The sequence below is a fragment of the Dromiciops gliroides genome, chromosome 5 (genome assembly GCF_019393635.1).
Source record: "Dromiciops gliroides isolate mDroGli1 chromosome 5, mDroGli1.pri, whole genome shotgun sequence".
Classification (NCBI taxonomy): domain Eukaryota; kingdom Metazoa; phylum Chordata; class Mammalia; order Microbiotheria; family Microbiotheriidae; genus Dromiciops; species Dromiciops gliroides.
In genome coordinates this window covers 94,527,328-94,549,227 of record NC_057865.1, presented here as the reverse complement: position 1 = coordinate 94,549,227, position 21,900 = coordinate 94,527,328, and the positions used below count along the sequence as shown (strand labels likewise).

The following is a 21,900-nucleotide window of genomic DNA, read 5'->3' as shown; positions in this document are numbered from 1 at the left end:
CCAGGAGGTTATGGCTTCTAAGATCCCTAAATCTGTGACCCTATGAGGCTGTTAGATTACAGTCAAGGGCTACTGGTAGCACTGGGGAGTGGGGCAAATATCACTAATCGATAAATCAAGTCAACAAGTACTTATTAAGTACCTACTAATCTTGTGACTGCTACTGTGTGCTAGCTGCTGAAGGAAGGCCTTCAAGGAACTAATTTTATTTTATTTATTTTATTTTGCGGGGCAATGGGGGTTAAGTGACTTGCCCAGGGTCACACAGCTAGTGAGTGTCAAGTGTCTGAGGCTGGATTTGAACTCAGATCCTCCTGAATCCAGGGTCAGTGCTTTATCCACTGCACCACCTAGCTGCCCCAGGAACTCATTTTATAATGGAGAAGACAACATGCAAATAAATATGTATGCAAATGAGATCTATAGGGGAGACATTAGAGATAATCTCAGAAGAAAGGCACTACTCTTTAGGGGAATCAGGAAAAGCTTCTGGCTGAACAGAGGTGAGATTTTAGCTGGGACTTGAAGGAAGCCAGGAAAGCTTCCTTGGAGATGGAGATGGAGAGCATGGGAGAGAATTCCAGACATGGAGGAGAGCCAATGAAACATTCAGGGAGTGGGGAGATGGAGCAGCTTGTTCAAGGAAGAGATCCGAGGCCAATGTCACTGGACCACAGAGTATGTGTGTAGAGGGGTGGAAGAAGACTTGGATAATTAGGAAGTGTCCAGGTTAGTAAGGGCTTTAGAACACAAGGCCATAATTTTATAAAAAGTACCTTTTTTAAAATTAAAATTATTTATTTATTTAGAATTTTCCCCAAGTTACATGTAAAAAAACCCAAATTTTTTCACACTGATTTTTAAAAAAACTTTGTGTTCCAAATTTTGTTCCTCCCTCCCTCCTCACCTCTTCCTAAGAAATCAAGGAATTCAATATAAATCATACATGTGCAGTCATGTCAAACATCTTCAATATTAGTCAGGTTGTGAAAGAAAGCAGACAAAATAACTTCAGAAAAAGGAACTAACAAATAAAATTATACTTCAATCTGTATTCAGATACCATCGGTTCTTTCTCTATTGATGGTTTGCATTTTTCATACATCTAAAAATTGTGTGGGGGGGCGGGGCAATGGGGGTTAAGTGACTTGCCTAGGGTCACGCAGCTAGTAAGTTTAAAAGTACATTTTTAAAGTAACTGAATTAATAGTTGAACATACAACTCTTAGCTAATACCTTTATTATTACTTTGTAGTTTGTTCATTAGGTCTTATTCCGTCCATTTAGTAGTTACTGGATTCTGTTATAGAAAGGTAAGAATGCCGTAGAGGAAAGACCTGGGTCCTTTATAAATCAGAGCTGCTGTGACTCTGTGGCTAGGGGCAGCTCTTAGTCTCACTCTCCTCATCTGCAAAACAGGGATAATAGTCATACTTAGACCATCTGCCTCCATGAAGCTGTTGTGAGGGAAGCAACATTTTTCTGTTTTTGTTTTCTTTTTTTAAATCATAAAATTATTTTGTTATTTTCCGGTTACATGTAAAGATAGTTTTCAACATTTGTTTTCATCAGATTTTTAGTTCCAAATTTTTCTCCCTCCTTCCCTTCCCTCCCCCCTCCCCAAGACAGCAAACAATCTGATATAAGTTATATATGTACAACTACATTAAACATATTTCTGCATTAGTCACGTTGTGAAAGAAGAATCAGAACAAAAGGGAAAAACCTCCCCAAACAAAAACCAAAGTAGGAACAGTATGGCTCAATCTGCATTCAGAATCCACAGTTCTGTTTTCTGGATGTGGAGAACACTTTCCATAATGAGTTCTTTGGAATTGTCTTGGATCATTGTCTATCACAGTCGATCATCACACAGTGTTGCTGCTACTGGGTACGATGTTCTCCTGGGGAAGCAACATTTTGCAAGCCATCAAGTGATATTTTCTTGTTTTGTTTTTTTTTTTGTTTGTTTTTTGAGGGGCAATTGGGGTTAAGTGACTTGCCCAGGGTCACACAGCTAGTAAGTGTTAAGTGTCTGAGGCTGGATTTGAACTCAGGTACTCCTGAGTCCAGGGCCAGTGCTCTATCCACTGCGCCATCTAGCTGCCCTAGCTATCAAGTGATATACCATCCCCTAAGCCTTAGTGCAGTTCTAAGCTATTAAAAGGTAAAGCTTAAGACTACACTGAGACTTTGGGGACATCCTAGGTCAAGATAAGTGCAATCAAACAACAAGTTCCTAAGCTATTATGTTCCCGCTCTGGGGATTCAAATAAAAAAGCCGGACAGTTGCTTCCTAGAAGTCCTTACATTTTACTGCTGGGAAGAGGGCCCAAGGTTACGACATGTTCACAGATAAGGAAACCCAAGATATATAATAATAATAAACAGGAAGTGATTTGGGGGGTGCGGTGGATCATAAAAGGCTTCTTCAAGGAGATGGCATTTGAGCTGAGTCTCGAAGAGAGCTGGGGGCTCTAAGTGGTCAGAGGAGGGAGAGCATTTCCATGCCAGGGGGAAAGCCTGTGTGTAATTGAGAGATGTTCTCTTCTTGAGGGGGAATAATGTATAATCACCCAGGAATTGCCTTCCTCTCAATTGGGTAGGGTTTTCAATAGATAAGATATGTAAAGTGCCTTGCAAATCTCAGTGTTGTTTAAATGCCAAACTGAGGATTTTGTAATTCATCCTAGAGGCCTTAGGGGGCCACTCCAGCTAGCTTCCCAGGAAGAAGAGTGACTAGATCTCAGGCCTGGGTTTAGGAATGTCAGTTTGGCAGCTTTGGCCAACTAGAGAATAGCGAGGCTGACCAATTAGGAGCCATTGCCTTGGTCCAAATGAGAAACAGTGAGGGCCTGAAGTCCAGTGGATGTGGTGTGATGAAAGCAATTATTATTCGTTGGCAGCTTTCCTTTCTGAATTGGAAATACATATTGTCTTTGAGCTCTATCACTCTGTGTCTTGTTTAGATGAATACCGAGATTACTTGATTTTAGGACTAACAAGGACCCAACAGTTTATGGGCTCTGGTGGTACAGAGGCCAAAGGATTAGGGTGAAATTCTTAGAGGAGTACTTTAAAAACATAGTTAAGAATTTTTGGGGGGGTAGGTGACCAAGACTTGTGATTTCATGATTTTAGTGACCTTTCAGAGAGGAAATACTGTTATGAGAAAATAGGGAGGGCTTTGGGATAGGGGTCCTTAGGAATTCCTCTTTAAAGAATTACACCCTCTTGCACATAAATCCAATTAGAATAAAATAATATTTTATTTAGGTGCTAGGGAAAGGAAACCAAGAGATAAGTCCTTGGACTTCTCCTGGGGAGAAGGCATGGCACAGAGGCGTGGCTCTCTGAGATAGATACCTATCTTCTCAAGCAGGAGACAGGCAGATACTTTTATAGAGGACTGATGGTGGTCGGATGGGGTGATCATCTGCGTATGGAAAGTTCCCTTATTGGGTGATGGGTTGGAAGCAGTCTGGTGAGGGGCGGTTGTTCTGTCCCCTTGCACCACTTTGGCAGTAGCCATGCTTAATAAGGTTATCTCCTCAAGGCGTGGGGGAGACTGGAATGTAGAGTGGTGGTCCTGGAGTTATCTCAGTCTAGATCGGGTGCCGCTTATCTCTTTAGGTGTATCTGTCCTTTGGTTTAGTTTCTCAAGGAGAAAGTTCCTTGATTCCCCCCCAGAAAACTTCTGAGGTACCTAGGGCCCATAACAATAATATCTACCAATACAGATCACTGTGGCATGCTTTTTCATTTGGTCCATTGGCTACCCAGTGCCAATAAACCAGAATGAGACAGAGGCAGTATCACTGCAGTTTATTCACTAAGAGACAACACAACGCTCCACCCGCAAGCATATGGAGAATTGTGTCTCTTACAATTTGGTTGGTAATATTTATGTTACATGAGACAAAGAAAGAAAAAACATAACTGCTTGCTACAGTGCAGTTGGTTATAAAAAGAAAAAAAAAGGCACGCTTGTTCAGGAGAATGTATATATCACAAGTTACAGGCAATAAAAAAGGAATGTATCCTTGTTAGTACAGCCAGTTGTACTAAATCAAAGGGGACCATTTGTTATTGTTCAGTCATGTCTGACTGTCCATGACCCCATTTGGGGTTTTCTTGGCAAAGAGAATGGTTTCCCATTTCCTTCTCTAGCTCATTTTACAGACGAAGAAACCAAGGCAAGTCAGGGTTAAGTGACTTGCTCAGAATCACACAGCTAGTAAGTGTCTAAAGCCAGAGGGCTCTATCCACTGCACCACAAATCCTTGGGCTGTTGAAGTGCTTCTTTGTAGCAATTAAGTCTCTATAGCAATTAGGAGATTAAAGCGCTGTTGTAAACTGGTCCTGAAGTACTTTCAGAAGCCAGACGTAGCAAATATAGAACAAAATGGAATCAATTATATCAGTTCTTAACAGACCACTCTTGATTCTTAAAAACTCACTTTTTAACATTGCCATTGTTTTTCAACTTGTAGTTTTAGACTGTTCCCTTGGGGACACTAAGAGGTTAAGCTTAGTTAGTGTCACACAGCCAATCTATGGGGGCCAGTATGTGTCAGCAGAGAGACTTGAACCCAGGGCTTCCATTATATCGTGAGGCTTCTCTGTCGATCAATACTTTCATTAAGTTATAGTTTTATAGCACCATCATTTGTTAAAATAATAAAAATGACAATGCTGATCATTAGAGGCATCCTTTCTTGGAAAATAAGAGAGTCACACTTTAAGCAGAGGAACAGGAGAGAAGAGAGGAGAGGACTGTGGGCCAAAATGTGTGGCACCACTGAAAGTATCTCCAGGAAATTGTTTTTCATCATGCACTAGGGTGGTCATGGATAAAGTGGGACTTGACCTTGGCCTTTTAAGACCTGATTGACTTTAGAAAGATGGAGAAGAGAAGGGCTTTTGAAAGTCAGGAAATTGGATCAGGTTTTGGAGGGGAGAGGTGGGGAAACAGAGGAAGGTGGTCATGAAAAATCAGGGTTAAGTGTTGAAGAGTTGTGGGAAAATTAGATTGAGTAAGAAGGTTGGAGTCAGGTAGGCTCTAGAGGATGGGAGATGCAGAGCAGAGTATGTGTTTGATGGTGACTGTTCTCCTGCCTGCACAGCTGCTTTGATGGTATCTGCTTCTGATTGCAAAAGATTCTGAAATACCCTAGTTCAATTCAGCAACTGTCCTCATCTTCTCCCTGCCTCTCCAACAAATAACTGGAAGCTCATCAAAGATGCTTAGGACCAAAAAAGACAGTGGGTTGGTTATAAATTGAGAGTAAAGGATAAAAATAAAAGATGGACAGCCTGAGTGCTGGATGAATATCCATGAAAAATTAAAACTAGAGGAATATATTTAGCATGTGGAGTAGATAATTTCTGGAGGATTTCTTGAAAGACATGGGAAGGAATTGTACTGGATTAGAAGTCACAGGTAGTCATTATTCAAGTCCATATCAACCCTCCCTCTACCACATCTTTTGCCTCCATCCTCTCCTGTTCAATCATGCACTCTGGTTCAGGCTTTCTGGATTGTTGCAAATAATCTTTTGAGAGCTCTCCCTACACAGCTGTATGATGGATGTAGGGCTCCATCTTCCACACAGCTGTCAGATGAGCTGCCATTCTGCCGAGAAATCCTCAGTAGCTCCTTATTACATAGAGCAAACTTTCTTGGTTGACACTTGTCTCGATAATTTTTTCAAAGCACCCCTAGGCCACTCCCCCCCCCAAAAACTAATAGTTCCATTTATTTAGGAGTTAGGGCCAAACAACTTAGTAAGCATTTATGCCCTAACAGTTTAATAGTCATTTTAAAAAATAACAATTTGAAAGAATGAAATAATTTTATTTCATTTTTAAATTGTTGTGAAGATCAGATGAGATAATATCTGTAACACACGGCCCAGTGCTTGGCACATAATAGGCACTTAACAAATACTTGTTCCCTTTCCTCCTTTCCCCTTAAAAATCCTCTACAATCTGACTTCGACCTAGTCACTTTTCCAGTCTTCTTTCTTTCTTTCTTTTTTTGCGGGGCAGTGAGGGTTAAGTGACTTGCCTGGGGTCACACAGCTAGTGTCAAGTGTCTGAATTCGGATTTGAACTCAGGTCCTCCTGAATCCAGGGCTGGTGCTTTATCCACTGCGCCACCTAGCTGCCCCCTCCAGCCTTATTTCACGTGACTACCCCTCTTCATGAACTCTCCAATCTAGTCAAATATAGCTATTGGCTGAACTTGCTATTCTAGCTCCTGCCTCTTTGCCTTGTCACAGTCTGACCTTTTTTTCTCCGCATGTCCGGTCTTCCCTCTTTCTTCCTATGATCGTTGTTAGTTGTCTTCAAGGCTCTGCCCCAACTCCAATTTGAATCTTGCGTAATTCCAGCCCCTCCACCTCACCCAGTTGTCAACGCTCTCCTCTTCCTCGAATTGTCTCCTATTTACTTGTGTCTTGTATTGTTTGTACTTCTGTTTTGTATTGTCTTGCATCTGTTTTATATGTTGTCTTCCTCTGTAGACTGAACTCCTTTGGAGCTGGAGAGGCTCATTTCCCCATCAAAGCATGATGCCTTTGGTTTTCTCTTTGATCCATGTGGAGAGCTCTGGGAGAGATGCTTCTTTTTAGAATGCAGATCTTCTGCTATACAGTCTTAAAGGGGTGCCTGAGGCAATGTAGAGATTACTCTGTGTCACTCAGCCAGTGTGGAAGGGAATGAACATCTAGATAGAACCTACTATAGTGCTAGGTGGCACATTGGATGGACTAGGAGGATTCAGGAAGTCAGAGGTCAGGAAGATCTAAGTTCAAATCCAGTCTCAGACACTAGTCGTGTGATCCTGGGCAAGTCATTTAATCCTATTTGCCTCATTTCCTTCAGTGTAAAATGAGTGGAAGAAGGAAATGGCAAACCACTCCAGTATCTTTGCTAAGAAAACCCCAAATGGGGTCACAAGAATTGGATACAACTGAAATGACTCAACAAAATCATAGTGTCTACAATAGCACCTACTGAGCTAAATGCTTTGCAAACATCTCATTTGATCCTCGCAACAACTCTGAGTTAGGTGCTATTATTATCTTCTTTTTATAGTTGAGGAAACTGAGGCAGACAAAGATTAAATGAGTTGCCTAGGGTCACATAACAAGTAAGTGTCTAAGACTGGATTTGAACTTAGATCTTCCTTACTCCTGGCCCAGGGCTCTTATCTTCCTAACTCTTTGGCTCTCTGTCCATTACGCTACACTGTCTCCCTAAGAGCTTTGTACATAGCAGTCACCTAATAAATGCATGTTAAATTGAATTGCTTATTTGGAAATATGACCCCAGAGTTATTAAACTGTGCATACTCTTTGACCCAATGATACTGCCACTAGGTCTATGCCCCAAAAAGATCAAAGAAAGAAGAAAAAACCCCATATGTTAAACAATACTTCTAGTGGCTCTTTTTGAGGCAAAGCCCATCAATTGAATGTGATGGAATAATACTATTGTGCTGCAAGAAATGATGAAAGGGATGGTTTCAGAGAAACCTAGGAAGACTTGTATGAACTGATACAAAATGAAGTGAGTAGAACCAGAAGAATAATGTACATAATAACAGCAAACAGCAAATTGTAAAGACAACTTGGAAAGACTTGGAAACTGATCAGGAACTCTGTTGAATACAACAACCAACCACTCTTAATGAAACATGCTACTCACCTCCAGATAGAGAGCTGATGGGCTCAGAGGACAGATTATAATAGATATAGATATGGATATGGATGTGGATATAGATATATTCATTCATTCATTTATTTATTTTGTGGGGCAATGAGAGTTAAGTGACTTGCCCAGGGTCACATAGCTAGTAAGTGTCAAACGGCTGAGGCTAGATTTGAACTCAGGTCCTCCTTAATCCAGGGCCAGTGCTTTATCCACTGTGCCACCTAGATGCCCCTGTAAGTTTTGTTTATCTTGTTTTCTCACGTTGGGTAAGGGAAGGTAGGAGAAAAGGGATGTGGATCTGAAAAGAAAATAAATGAATAGAATTTAACATAATAGAATTGAAATAAAATAAATTCATGTATTTTACACTATAAAGAGTAAAGTAATTTTAAATAATAGAGATTTAAAAAAAAAATTGAATTGCTTGTTGGAGGAGTTGCCCTCTATACCAGTGGAGAGTGTACTCCATAAGGAGATCAAAGAGTTAAGAATCAAAGTAAAGAAACAAAAAAATGGTTATTTAGAAAGTATACATATAAAAAAATCACTGGGGGGAGGTGGGGAAAGCACATCAAAAATCAATTTTGTTTGGAGAACATTAAGGGGCCTTGAGCAGAGTGGATATAATGAATGTTTGTTGAGTGGCCTTTTTTTGAGGGTCATTAGTTCTGTGTGACAGTAGCTCTATGGATTAGATGGATTAAGGATTGGTTTTTGGATTTTGTTCAGGGATTCTCCATGGCTTTGGGGAACACCTTTGGTGAGCAAAAATCACAAAACCAGGTCAGGGAATCATTACTTGGTCCCATTGGGCCACAAGTCTTTGTATTTAAGAAAAAAAAAAAGATTTTGCATACTGCAAGTGAAATTTTGATTGGAGGGGAGTGAATTCCAAGAAGTTGTCACACAGGGAAGTGAAACCTATTTAGGCAACATAAGAAAGATACTTGAAGGCAGGGGATCCTGTCCTCACCTTAGCCCCTTAAATCCAATTGATCCCCTATGCCACTTGTGAGTTAGGTCATCCTTGGGCACCTTTCTAGGAGAAGGCATCCTTTACTGCTGTTTGATACTCCTGGTTACCTTTCAGGATATCTTAAGAGACTGTTTTAAGGGAACTGGGACTGTCATAGGTCAAGTCTCTGAGGTAAAAGAATCAACAGTGCTGGGCCATAGGAGTGAGGCCTGATCCAGCTTCCCTAGTGACTGATTCTCCCCCACAGGTGCCTGTGACCTTTGAAGATCTGGCTGTCAAGTTCTCTGCTGATGAATGGCATCTCCTAGAGGAATGGCAGAGGGAGTTCCACCGAGATGTGATGAGGGAGAACTATGAGACACTGGTCTCTTTGGGTATGAGACTGGAAGAAGATAGTGTGGCATGGGTCTGTGGATTGTAGCCAAATGGGACTTACCACAGGAGTTCAAGTCTCATACAAAGAGGAAGCATGATGCCAGTAGGCACCGTACACCTCTACTACTAACTAACTTTGTGACCTAGGGCAAGTTACTTCCCTTCTCTTGGGCCTAAATTTTCTTATCTGTAAAATAAAGAGGTTGTTCTAAATCAGGGATTCTTAACCCAGGGTCTTCAAGAGATCTGTGGATAGATTTTAGGGGCTCTGTGATGTTGGATGGGAAAAATACATCTTAATTTTCACTAACCTCTAACTGAAATCTAAATATTCCTTCAATTATTTAAAGACATTCTGACAAGGTTTTACCTAAATGGCCAAAGGAGTCTATCACACAAAAAAAGATTAAGAATCTCTGACTAGATGATCTAAGACCCCTTTTAAGTAGTAACATTCTTTGATTTCTGGGGCCAGACGGCAGAGGCTTATTGAGTGGCATTTGTGCAAATAAAGAAGAAATGGAGGGATTCTGTGAGGCTGGTCCCCTACCCCTGACTCTCCCTGCATTGTTTTGGGCCTTTTCTAGGCAGATTTGAACCCTGGGAGTCATTTAGTCTCTGTGAGGCAGGAAGCCAAAGGGATTGGCCTATTTAACATGGATGAGGGAGGACCTTTCTGTATTATTTGCTCAGAGAATAGCAGCTTTCCTGCTATAATTACCATTTATCTAAAGGGTTTGCTGATGGGGAAAGATTGTGATTTCCATAGCATTTGGACAAGTGAGAGGTTCTCCCTAGGACTGAGGTGAGATGGGAAGACCTCACACCAGAACACATGAGTGTGCATAGGAGTGTGTGCCCAAGGCATTGTGCATAGGTATGTTCTGCCCACAGTTGTGTCTGTGTGTAAAGGGCTGGGGTAGGGGCTGGTTCATATACTGTATTCATGTTTATAAGCACAAGAATGGTGCCTGGTTCCCCTTCCCAGAGTGAGGCTCCCTGTTCTCTTCTTTAGGGACAGCTCAACTGCTTCCACTCTCAGCATTCCTATCCCTGACAGAGCCTCAAGAGGATACAGGGGACAGTGGCTGTTCTGATGGGGAATGGGAGAAGCCTGGTGAAGGATTCCAGGGTAAGTGAATATGGGCTACCCCCAGGTCACTCTGACCATATCCAAGCATCCTCAGGCTGGATGGGTCCCTGGAACCCCGCCACCTGGCCTTGCACCTAGATCTGCTGTCCTCAGCCCCGCCCCATCTCAGCTTGTCTCAGTCCTTAGTACCCCAGCCCCCGGATGTGAAACATTTGATGATGTTTCGAGCTGATCCAGGCCTTAGTATCAGTAGCCTGAGTCAAAACAAGAAAAGCTTCCACCTGCCCAGGTCTTGGGGGTTAACTTCTTAACTCTTAACCTTTGTCTGGTGCCATCATGGCCATATCTTTGGCAGAGAAATCTGGCAATATGCACACACCTGCCCCTCCTCTTCATCCCAGGAAAAGAGCTGGAGATCTCTGATGCTGATGCCTGTGCAGATAGCACCCCGAGGGCTCAAGCCTTGGATGAAGCACAGAGCTCAGCTGGGGCAGGTGAAGGTAAGGCCGATTCTACCTCAGGGAGTGGAATGGAGAGGCTGAAGGAAAGGGCCTTTTGTGGCATTCCTCGTAAAGTCACGGAGAAGCGAGGGGAGGGGTGGCCATATTCTCTAAAGGAAGAGGAATCCAGAAATGTTAGGTTGTGATTCTGGCTGTGTGGCATCCATTGCTTCTCACCTCCACCTCTTAGGGTTGTTGTGAGAATCAGATGAGGTAAGCACGCTGCAAGTACTTACTTATCACAGTGCCTGGCACATAGTAGGTGCTGTTTGACCATTAACCACTACTATTATTATTTGCTATGATCTCTCGTCTTCCAGGATCGACTCAGGTGCCGTCTTCTTTTGCCAAGCCTTTCCTGATTCTTTCCTGCCCCAAACTGTTAGTGTTCTCTCTTTCCTCAAACCCAGATTTTGTATCTGTAATTATCAAGTGTCTGGGTCTGTGTTATATCCCTCCTTATAGAGTGTAAGCACCTTGAGGGCAAGGATCCTTCCATTTTTGTCTTTGAGCCTCTGACATCTAGTGTAGTATTTTGTGTGGAGTCGGCACACAACAAATACTGAATTGTTGAATTAAGCTAAGATGTTGGGTGGGTCCCTTGAAGTTTCTGGGCCTCATCTTTTCATGGGTCATCTTCATTTTTGCTTTGCCTGCCTCAAGGTTGTTGTGGCGTGGGGCAGCTAGGTGGCGCAGTGGATAGAGCACTGACCCTGGAGTCAGGAGGACCTGAGTTCAAATACGACCTCAGACACTTGACGCTTACTAGCTGTATGACCTTGGGCAAGTCACTTAACCCCAATCACCTCACTTAAAAAAAAAAAAAGGTTGTTGTGGTGAGCAAATGAGATCATAGATAGGAATTATCATTATTATTATTATTATTATTATTATTATGAAATGCTGCAGATGCTATTAACAACCACCACCCTAACAATAACAAAGATTGTGTTCTTTGAACCTGCCAGGGGGTCAGCAGCAGGGGAGCCTTCACCTCAACGCCCTAGTCCGTTTGGTGAAGGAGATTCCAGAGTTCCTTTTTGGTGAAACCAAGGCCATGGATACCCCAGAGACCCCCGAGAGCAGGGAAAGTGGTTCAGAAGTGGAGAGGCTGAGCCTGGAAGGTGAGGATGGCAGCTACAGCAGGAACTTCCTTTTTGCTGCCTTTACTCATTTTCTCTTCTTTTTAGAAGATTTAGAAGATTTCATTCAGGCCATTTATGGGACTTCCCCTGAGGAGCCAGATGAATACCCACCCTCTCTTCTCTTTCCCATGACAGCAGCCATGATTGTGCATCCTAGCCCCCTCCAGGGCTTGCTCAGCTGCCTCCCAGAGATCCCGGTGAGCAGGCCTGCCCTGGCTGTCACACCTGCCAGCAGCTCATCCAATAGCAGTCTACAAGGGGATGGGGACCGAGAGCTGCGAAGCCCAGAGCTGGTACCCCAGACCCCACACCCCTATGGTGAGAACCCCCTTGTTCAGTCTTAGCTAATAGCCCTTAGGACAAAGAAGCCCTGGGCCAAGGGGTGGGAGAGGTCCAAAACTAAGCTCTGAGATGCCTAGTGCTACTCTGGTCTCCAACTCCTGATTGATAGAGAACAAGACCTATTTGATGGGCCTTGATTTCCTCTCCTGAAAAAAAAAATGAGAAAGCTTCCTGACCAATCACCAGGTGAGTGGTGAGAAGGTTGGGCAGCTAGGTGGCATAGTGGATAGAACACCGGCCCTGAAGTCAGGAGGATCTGAGTTGAAATCTCACCTTACACACTTACTAGCTGTGTGACCCTGGGCAAGTCTGTTAACCCAAGTTGCCTTAAATATCCGGGGGCCATCTCCAGTCGTCCTGATACATGTCTTGCCACTGGACCCAGATGGCTCTGGAGGAGAGAGTGAGGTTGGTGACCTTGGACAGCCCTCCCTTACTTAAATCCAATTCAGTGCAAGTCATATCATCACCCCAGTGTCATGGTCCTCTTTGAAGACGAAGGACAAACAACATAACGCACAGTGAGAAGGTTTGGAAATATTTATTGAACCCACAAAGGTCTTGGCAGATGGGCTGCAGATTAATCATGAGACATGGTCCCTTGCCCTCAAGAGATCTCCATTGGAAAAGGAGTTGGTCACCAAGGCACATAATATACAGATTATAATTGCATATGAACCCAGGAGGAGTGAGGCATGTAGCTACAACAACAAATATTTATTAGGCACCTGATGTATACAAGGTGTCCTGCTAACCACTGTGGCGGAGTGGGGATGAAGAGGGCAGATTAAATAAGACTTAGTCCCCTCCCTCAAGGACCTTACAGTTGGATGTACAAGCACCTTACCCATTAGTAAGGTTTATTCACATTGATGATCACGTGTGATTGCTGCTTTTTCTTTGGTGAGGCTGAGCTCTGGGATATTCTGAAAGGGGAAGGTGCCCTTTAGCACTTTATGTGAACCATCTTGTTCCTTAATCCTCTCTTCCACCTCCTGAATGAGATTCTTAAAGAAGCTAGCCCACACTGAGGCCCAGAGCCCAGAGCTCAGCCACCACCCAGACACCTGTTGTCTTGACTCGAATTCATGGGCATATCGAGAACTGGAAATCATTTCCTGTCTTCTCCTTTATTAGAACCTGCTGCCAAGACCAGCCCCTTGGACATCAGCAGGAATCCTAGTGGGAAAGAAGATCCAGACACGGCAGCCAGCCGACCTAATATTCCTGGTTTCACTGGCACTCAGGAACAGAAGCAAGTGGGGACCCGGGGGCAAGGTGAGACATTCATCCTACCATCCTGGGAGAGGCAGGCAGTGTGATGCACTGGATAGATCACTGGACCTGGGATTGGAGGGCCTGGGTTTGAAATCTATCTAGATTCAATCTAGATTAATGATCACTCTAGATTATCTAGGTTGATTAATCCACTATCTAGATTAGGGGATTAGTTTCCCCTTCTATAAAAAATAAAGAGATCAGACCAGATGATCTCTTGGGTTCCTTTCAGCTCTAGAGTTCTAGAATTCTATGACTAGAGATCAGGAGATCTCAAATTTAAAACTCGCCCTGCCCCCAGCCTGATGTGCATCCTTGGGTGAGGCTCTATTTCTTGTCTTCTGAGGGCCTTGGTATCCTTATTTGTAAAATGAAGGGGATTTTGAAGGTGACCTTTGGGGTTCCTTCCAACTCTAAAAGTCTTTGTGCTAAGAAGGGCAAATAGGAAGAACTTAAGGAAATACAGGAAAACTTAAGTGAATTTTTTAAAAATCAGAATTTGAAGATTAGTATACACACTAAGTATATAAAAAGAAAGTGTGTATACAAGTACAGGGATGAATGAAGAGACAGAAGGGAGCATTAAGGGAAGAAAATAGCAGATAAATGGCCATCTTTATGTTGGAAGTACTTCTAAAATTTGGTTGGGACCTGTGATTTCATTGGTGTAGTGAACTGAAGGTATAAAAATTCCCTCCACCAATGCAGTTAAGAAAATGTCAGTACTTTATAGTCTGAGATCGTTGGCTGGGAGCACTCGGGAGGTTAAGGGACTTGGTCACAGTTATGTGTCAGAAGCAGGACTTGAAACTTTTCCCCTCAAAGACCAACCCTATACCCATTTTTTAATGTGGCCTTTTATTTGTTGAAATTATAAATATAAGTTTAATTGGTTCCGTTAGTATATGCAATTAATATCACAATATATTCCTCTTTAAACTCATTAAAATAATTAATCTATGAAATGAATTCCTTGAATCTTCAGTAATGTCTTCTGAATTTGATGATGCTTAAAATTTTTCATTTACAAGTTCATTGTATCTAAAATCAAACAAAATAAAACCTTTAAAACTTGATATGTTGCCAAGATAAATGGTGTTCACTCTTAGGGATATGGTAATATTAGAAGCAGGGTTCGAGGCCTGTGTTACTTCCTTGTGCCTCTAGGGAGCTTGACATTACTGCAAAGGACTATGGGTAGACTAGATGTTGCTACCCTGAAATCAATCAATAAACATTTATTAAGCACCTACTATGTGCCAGCACTAAGCTAAGACTATGAGAAATTGTCTTTGCCACGGGAAACTGTTGCTTCCAGGCCAAAACAGTGGAAAATTCCTGCTCAAGTGTCTGTAACTGTATCCCATATTACTTGCTCCTGGAATATTTCAGCCACTCCCAAATCCATACTTAACCCTCACTAATCTTTTTTATCTACTCAATCTGTTATGAGAGATTAAACAAACTTTAATTGATTAGTTTTCATTTATTTAATCCAGATTCTGCCCAGCTCAGAGAGTAACTTGTCCATGACATTTATGCTTACATTTATAAAGCGATTTACAGTTTACAAAGCAGTTTCACCTACAGTATATCATTTACCTTCTCAGTAATCCTGAAAAGTAGATAAGGGTAGACATATCATCTCCATTTTACAAGTGAGGAAACAAACCCCAGAAAGAGTAATCGATCTCCCTAAAGTCACCCAGCTGGTGAGAAGTGGAGCCACGACTAGGACCAGGCCCCAGGTCTTCTGGTGCCATGGGCTTTGTATTCTACCCTGCTTTTTTTCTATAAAGGATGTGACATGAAACCAGGAGCCCAATGCAGAAAGAAGGCCACAATCTATGGTCGAGCTATGTCGCTCCAAAGGAGAGAATCAACCTTATTGTACTCACCCATCACTTTTTGCCCCCAAATGGTCTTAGCCAATTGGTTCACTCACCTCATTCCTCAGACTTGGTTCTAAGTGACTCCTGGCTATGTTTACAAATTAAAGGCACCCTCAAAGGATGAAGATTTGCCAGTGTGGTGCTGAGGGCAATTCCAAAAGATGAGTCCCTACTCTAAGATTCTACAAGAGAACAGAATGATAGCCTCATTGGACTAAGCTTATGGCTTTGCAAGGAAACTGCTTTGAAGGGGATGTAACTAACATACTTCTGGATCTTTGTGTACCAATGTGTTTGTTTTTCAAAAACCAGTCTTGTTTCTTTACAATACGCTTTATACGGTCTTAAATCTCTCCAAGGAAAGAGCTTCTCTGGTGTCTCCTTAACTAATGTTATTATTTTCCTACTTTTTAGGTTGATGGAGTTCTTTAGGTCTAATCTCAAACATCACCTGTTTCATTGTGTTGCTACCCTTAGTATTACACTGCCTACATGTTTTTTAAAAAGCATACTTTTAAAGCTATTGTAGTGACAAATCTTGGCTTCGTTCTAAATTCTTAACACCAAACATATGTAGAGCACTTTGAGGTTTACAAAGTACTTTCTCCTTACCAGCCTGTGAGGTAGGTTGTTAGTATTATTTTCCTGTGGAGGAAATGAAACACAGAGATGTTAACTGACTTGTCCAAGGTCACACAGCTAGTGCTAGTCAGGATTTGAATCCAGGGTCCCTAAATCCAGATCCAGTGTTTGCTTTTCCTTCTTCAATTTAAGGTTTTATTCATGCTTTTTCCACCACAGTCTTTCCCGGATATATCTCACTGAGCCTTTCCTTGTAACAAAGATCAACACTTAAGTGAAACTGACAAAATGGCAGCTTATCTTCCCTTCCATAGTCTCTCACCTCCCTCACAATAGGAGGGACGCATCTTGTCTTTTGTTCTCCAGGACTAAGGCTGATTATGGCAGAGGAATTCAAAGAACCCTGCTTATTTTATTTATTTATTTATTGATTGATTTTTTTTGGGTGAGGCAATTGGGGTTAAGTGACTTGCCCAGGGTCACACACCTAGTGTCAAGTGTCTGAGGTCAGATTTGAACTCAGGTCTTCCTGACTCCAGGGCTGGTGCTCTATCCATTGTGCCATCTAGCTTCCCCAAGAACCCTGCTTTTTGCATTGACTTTGTCTTTGCTCTGACAAATACTGTAGGAAGTCCTTCTGAGAGCAGCCCTCTCCAAGGCCTCATCAACTGCCTGAAGGAGATTCTCGTCCAGGGACCCCAGCAGCCCCGGCCTCTTGCTACTGGACCACTTCCTCAAAGCAGCCCAGGGGATATGAGACTAATGACTCCAGACCGAAGACCCAGGGGCCCATCCTGGGCTGGTGAGTCACATACTGCCGTATCCCTGAGGACCTTGTCTCTGAGACCAGAGCTTCTAAGGCCTGGGCCCCAACAAGAAAGACAGCAGAGATGCTGGGCCAGGCGGTGGCTCTGTTTGGTGTTCTTGAAGCTGGGGGTGATGAGGAGGAGAAAACCTGGCCTGGAAAGCTGGAACCTTGTCTCTGGGCTTCTTTCTGTCTGTGATTTAAGGGCTCTAAGGAGGAGGGAGCTGGACCAGATTCCCTTTTCACAGTGATTCCCCACCCTTCTTTTTCAGTCTGTGATTCCCCTTTGAACAGGCCTTGACCCACCAACTTTGGGGTTGGAGGGAGATGGCCAGAGTCGTGCCTGTCTAGCTATCCAGTGGACCAGTATGTCTGTCTATATATTCAACTAGTCCACAAGAATTGATTAAGCATTTACTGTAATCTTCATGGTGATGTACTATCATTTTTAGAGGTTGGGAGGTTGGATTTATGATTTCAATGGCATAGGAAACTCCCTCTGCCAATGGTGGTCTGCATCTCCTCCTCTGCATTTTATAATCTTAGAGAATTGCCTAAAGTTAGGTGACTTGCTCAAGGTCACATAGTCAGTAAATGTATGTATGTATGTTATATGTATGCGTATGCATGTATCTGTGTATGTATGCATGTGGTGTGTGTATGTATGTGAGAGGCGGGACTTGAGCTGTGCCAAGGGCTCCTCTCTATTCACTGGTTCTGAGAACAACACTGCTTCTTTTGATTTCAAATCACCCAGTTTTTATTATTATTAATATTAAACATATTATTTATGTGTATGAGAGTCAGGGTGACTTGTTAGAAAGCGACCTTGGAGTAAGGAAGCACCTGGGTTTAAGTTCTGTCTCTGGCACATACTGTCTTTCTGACTCTGGGCAAGACACTTGACTTTCAGGGCCCCAGGAAACTGTAAGATTACAAGTTATGGAGCTGGTGCAGACCTACCTTGGTAGAAGGAATTTCCTTACTGGGAGTTCCATATACCAATTAAGTCACAGGTCTGGACAAACAAAATATCATTTTTATATACCTACACACACACACACACACACACACACACACACACGTATATATCCAGTGGTCTAGGGTCTCAAGAGGAAATAACATTGATTAAAGCAGGGCTTAAACTTTTTCCACTCACAAGCCCTTTTTGCCCAAGAAATTTTTACGTGATCCTGGGTATATAAAACAGGCATACAGAACCTTTTTTTATTGCCAAATTTTTCTCAACCCCTACATTCAGTTATGTGACCCCATATGGGGTCACCACCCACAGTTTAAGAAGTTTTAGACTAAAGTAAGGTGATTCATTTTTGTCTCCCAAGATGTAGGAAAACAACTCAAAGGTACCAGCCTCACTGATCTGCTGCCCCAAACTTCCATATATCATTTATGACGCCATCTTTCTTTTAACTCTGTGTTACACTATTATATCTGTTCCCCGACTTGATCCCTAGAAAACAACCCTGTAGAGCGATAAGGGCTGGTATTGTTCTTGCTGTCTTTCAGATGAGGAAACTGAGGCACATGGAGCGTGGAACACTGACTTAGATACTGACTTTCCATAGGACCAGGCAGTAACTTACTAAAAGAGCCAGGTCCAGGTCTCCAGATCCCAGCCCTGGTCTCTTCCCCACTCCCAATCCCTATGACTGCCCATTTCACACTCTACAATCCCTATGATTGAAGGTTACATGGCCAAAGAATATGCCTGTGGAGTTTTGGCTAAAAGCCTGTTCTTTCTTCCCTTAGTGAAGACAGAAACCATTTCAGAGAATTCCCCTCTCCAGGGACTGCTGAACTGTCTTAAGGAAATCCCGGAAACCCAAGCCAGGTGTACTGGCCTCCCAGGAGGAGGGCTACAGCAACGGAGAGATGGCCCAGGGACTTGGCAAAAGGATTCTGGAGGTAAGGGGTGGGTTACCATGCACATAAACCTTGAGCCGGAAAGACACCTGGAAGGGCAGTAGAGTGCTAGGTCTGGAGTCAGGAAGATCTGAGTTCAAAGGGGAAAAGCACTTAAACTCTATCTGCCCTGGTCCCCTTAACTGTAAAATGAAGATAATAATAGCACTTAGCTCCCAGGTAATATTTGTAAAGTCTTTAGTACAGTGCCTGGCAATAACAGGCATTTAATAAATGCTTGTTTTCCTCCCTCCAAGTAGGCCTATACCTGACCTAGATTAATGACCCTTAGTGCTCTGAATGCTGCCTAGGGATAGGAGGGAACCTGATTTCGAGTCAGTCTATCATACATTTAGCCAAACAACAGGGCACATCATAAATACTCAGAGAATATGTCTTGCGTGATTGGTTGCTTGATCCCGTATTAGGAGTTGTGATAGAAATTAAGAATGAGAAGAGCCAGGCTCTGACCTCCCGGAGTTCACAGAAAATTCAACAAGAGAAATAGGACATAAAGAAAAGGAAAAAAAGATGACATTTTTTTTTCTGTCAGTGCTCATACACTGTCATTTACAGATGGGAATTAAGGCATGGAAAATCCTAGAATTATTGATGTTTGACTTTGGATTGTATGAGCATATTTAATTAAATTGCATTGATTTCTCTTCTCCAACCCCCATTTTCACTTGCTGTTATATGTGGAAAAGGGATTAAATGTGTTCTCCATGACCCAGGAGGGTATTACTCAAACCAAGGGTTGGAAGTTTCAGGGTGGCATGCTTCAATTCAATATTTTTTTTAGAAAACTTCCTAACAAGGGGCAGCATAGTTCAGTAGAAATCAGTCAGTAAGCATTTGGAAAGCGCTTTCTGTATACCAGAACTGTCAAACATGTGGCCATGGCTACATGCAGCCTATGGGCTGAACCAGATGAAAATGTGCCTCTCCAATATTCAGCAAAATAAGTAAATATATAACAAAACACAAAGAATGTTCATGTGTGACTTCCTGTTTGTATTTGAGTTTGACACCACTGCCATATGTCATACACTGTGTTAGATGGGGGGTAGAAGTGCAAACTTGATACCCCTTGCCTCCACAAGCTTATGTTTTACAGGTAAGGGGCTCCTACCTTGGGGGGATGTGAACTTGTTATTGTTAAAAGTATTTTGAAAACTACATTTCAGGGTAATTGGTTTCCTTTGTGATCCTATGTATTTTATTGCATGCATTTAGAAACATTTGAGAAGGGGTCCATAGGCTTCACCAGTCTGCCAAAGACTCCCACAAAAACAGTGAACTTTTGGATTAGGGGCATGATGGGTCTTGGTGGCTGGGGAAGGGAGCTCTGGTCTGCTCCAGGGAATGACAGGGATCGTGCAGTAGCAATGGTCATATTTACCTGATTATTGTCCTCTGAACAAGAGGGGAAACGCTAGGGGCTGGGGGAGGTCCATAGGTGACAGCAGGGCAAATGGTAGGAGGCCGACACTGGTTAAACCCTGGTGTGTGACATCTGAAAGGGATGCAGCTGCTCTAGGGGCTGGCTGGACTGAGTGGGAATTGGCTCATTCACTGGCTGATCTAGGGCAACTCAGCCCCATGAATTCCTAAACTGAGTAGATTATCTGTGTCCAGGATGTGTGTGGTAGGACAGGTCTGTGTCCAGAGGGTGGATTTTCTTGGTGTAGAGAGGTGGGCAGTGGCAGAGGAGATGGAAGGTGGCCAAGCTGGCCAGTGCTGGTGGAAAGAGTGTTGGTTTGGAGGATGAGGACCTGGATCTTGGATGATTTACTGAACCTTAGTGGATCTCAGTTTCCTCATTTGTATAATGAGGTCTACTTAAATCTGTGCTTTATGATCCTATGAATTAAAAAGTCAGCTGGAAATGAAATTGGCTGCCTTATGGGATGATGAGTTTCCCATAGGATGAGAGCTAGAAAAAACATGAGGCTCAACTTCCTCATTTTACAGGTGAGGAAACTGAGGCACAGAGATTAAGTGACTTCCCTGTGGATACATAGAGAATAAGCAGAAGACCTGAGATTCAAACTCAGGTCCTCTGACTCTGATTCATATGCTCATTCTAGTATACTAGACTCTACAATACTATATTATACTCAATAGTACTTCTCTAGGGGCTTCTGAGTGAAGACTGGACCAACACTTGTTGGAGTATTTTTGGATAGATGTTGGACTAACTGAACTCTGCTTCTATGATTATTTTCATCCTACAATGGGAGAAAAGAGAGAACCCTGCATCACCAGCCTTCTCCATTTACTAACAGACAGTGACTCATTTGTAACTACATAGCAGGAGAGATCATTGGAATCTATTTCTCCTAATAAGTGAGATAATACAAGAGGAATCTTTGCATGAGGATGTTAGGAGGTGTAAACTAATGTGTTAATGAGGTGAAAATGAGAGTGCAAGTTGACTTGCAAAGTAGATGAAAGGCGGTGTTTTATTTAGGATTTTCTGTGTCTTTTCAGGTTTCAGGTTTGAGCCTAGGAGAAGTACAACTAAGCATCTGCCACAGCCTCAGGTCACACTGCTCTAGGGCTTGATGGTTAATTAAAATGTCACATCAATACACTTGCTTCTTTTCTGAGGCTGCTCGTAGCAATTACCATAGTTTGTGGCCAAGCTTAAGGCTAGCAGCCAAGAAGGAGGAGGCTAGGGAAAGCTGGAGAAGAGACTTTTGGGTGGTGGGCAAGATTTGAGAAGTTAGCTCTGACTTGATGGGCCTCTTTCTACAATTTAAGTCAACAAACATTTACACAATGCCCACTCTACATAGATACAAGGCACTATGCTAGCTTAGGGGATAAAGATATTAAATATGATACACTCTGTCTTCAAGGAGTTTATATTCTACTAGATTGGGGAAGGCGGTGGAAAAGTCCAATATATACGCAGATAAGTGGAAGCTTGTACTCTTCCATCCAGTAATACTGGTCTCCTGGTTGTTTGTCAAATAAGACACTCCATCCTTCTGCTGAGAGATTGGCTCTGGGGGTGCCCCATGCCTGGAACATTTTCCCCCCTCCACTCCACTCCACTTACAGAACCCAGGTAAAGAAATAATGAAGAAACCAAGGAAAGACACAGTTCTTTAGGAAAACTTGAGGAGAGAGGTCACTTTCACCTGGAATGAGGTACTAGGGTAGAAGGAATAAGGGAAGGCTTCAGGAAAAAGGTGTTATCTGAACTGAGCCTTGAAGGAAGACAAGATTTTCAAAAGGTAGATATGGAGAAGGGAGTTCATT

At 42.7% G+C, this 21,900-nt stretch overlaps 1 protein-coding gene across 2 annotated transcripts in view; it reads left to right on the top strand.

The window, feature by feature from the left end:
- Nucleotides 1-21,900, top strand: part of KRBA1 (KRAB-A domain containing 1) — a 46,210-nt gene that overhangs the window by 4,864 nt on the left and 19,446 nt on the right. For both annotated transcript variants that reach the window (XM_043965503.1, XM_043965502.1), the window contains 8 exons: nt 8,943-9,069; nt 10,086-10,202; nt 10,565-10,663; nt 11,632-11,787; nt 11,944-12,126; nt 13,288-13,428; nt 16,531-16,704; nt 18,478-18,633. In XM_043965503.1, coding sequence (XP_043821438.1) covers nt 8,943-9,069; nt 10,086-10,202; nt 10,565-10,663; nt 11,632-11,787; nt 11,944-12,126; nt 13,288-13,428; nt 16,531-16,704; nt 18,478-18,633 — 1,153 coding nt within the window. The remainder of the gene's footprint in view (nt 1-8,942; nt 9,070-10,085; nt 10,203-10,564; nt 10,664-11,631; nt 11,788-11,943; nt 12,127-13,287; nt 13,429-16,530; nt 16,705-18,477; nt 18,634-21,900) is intronic.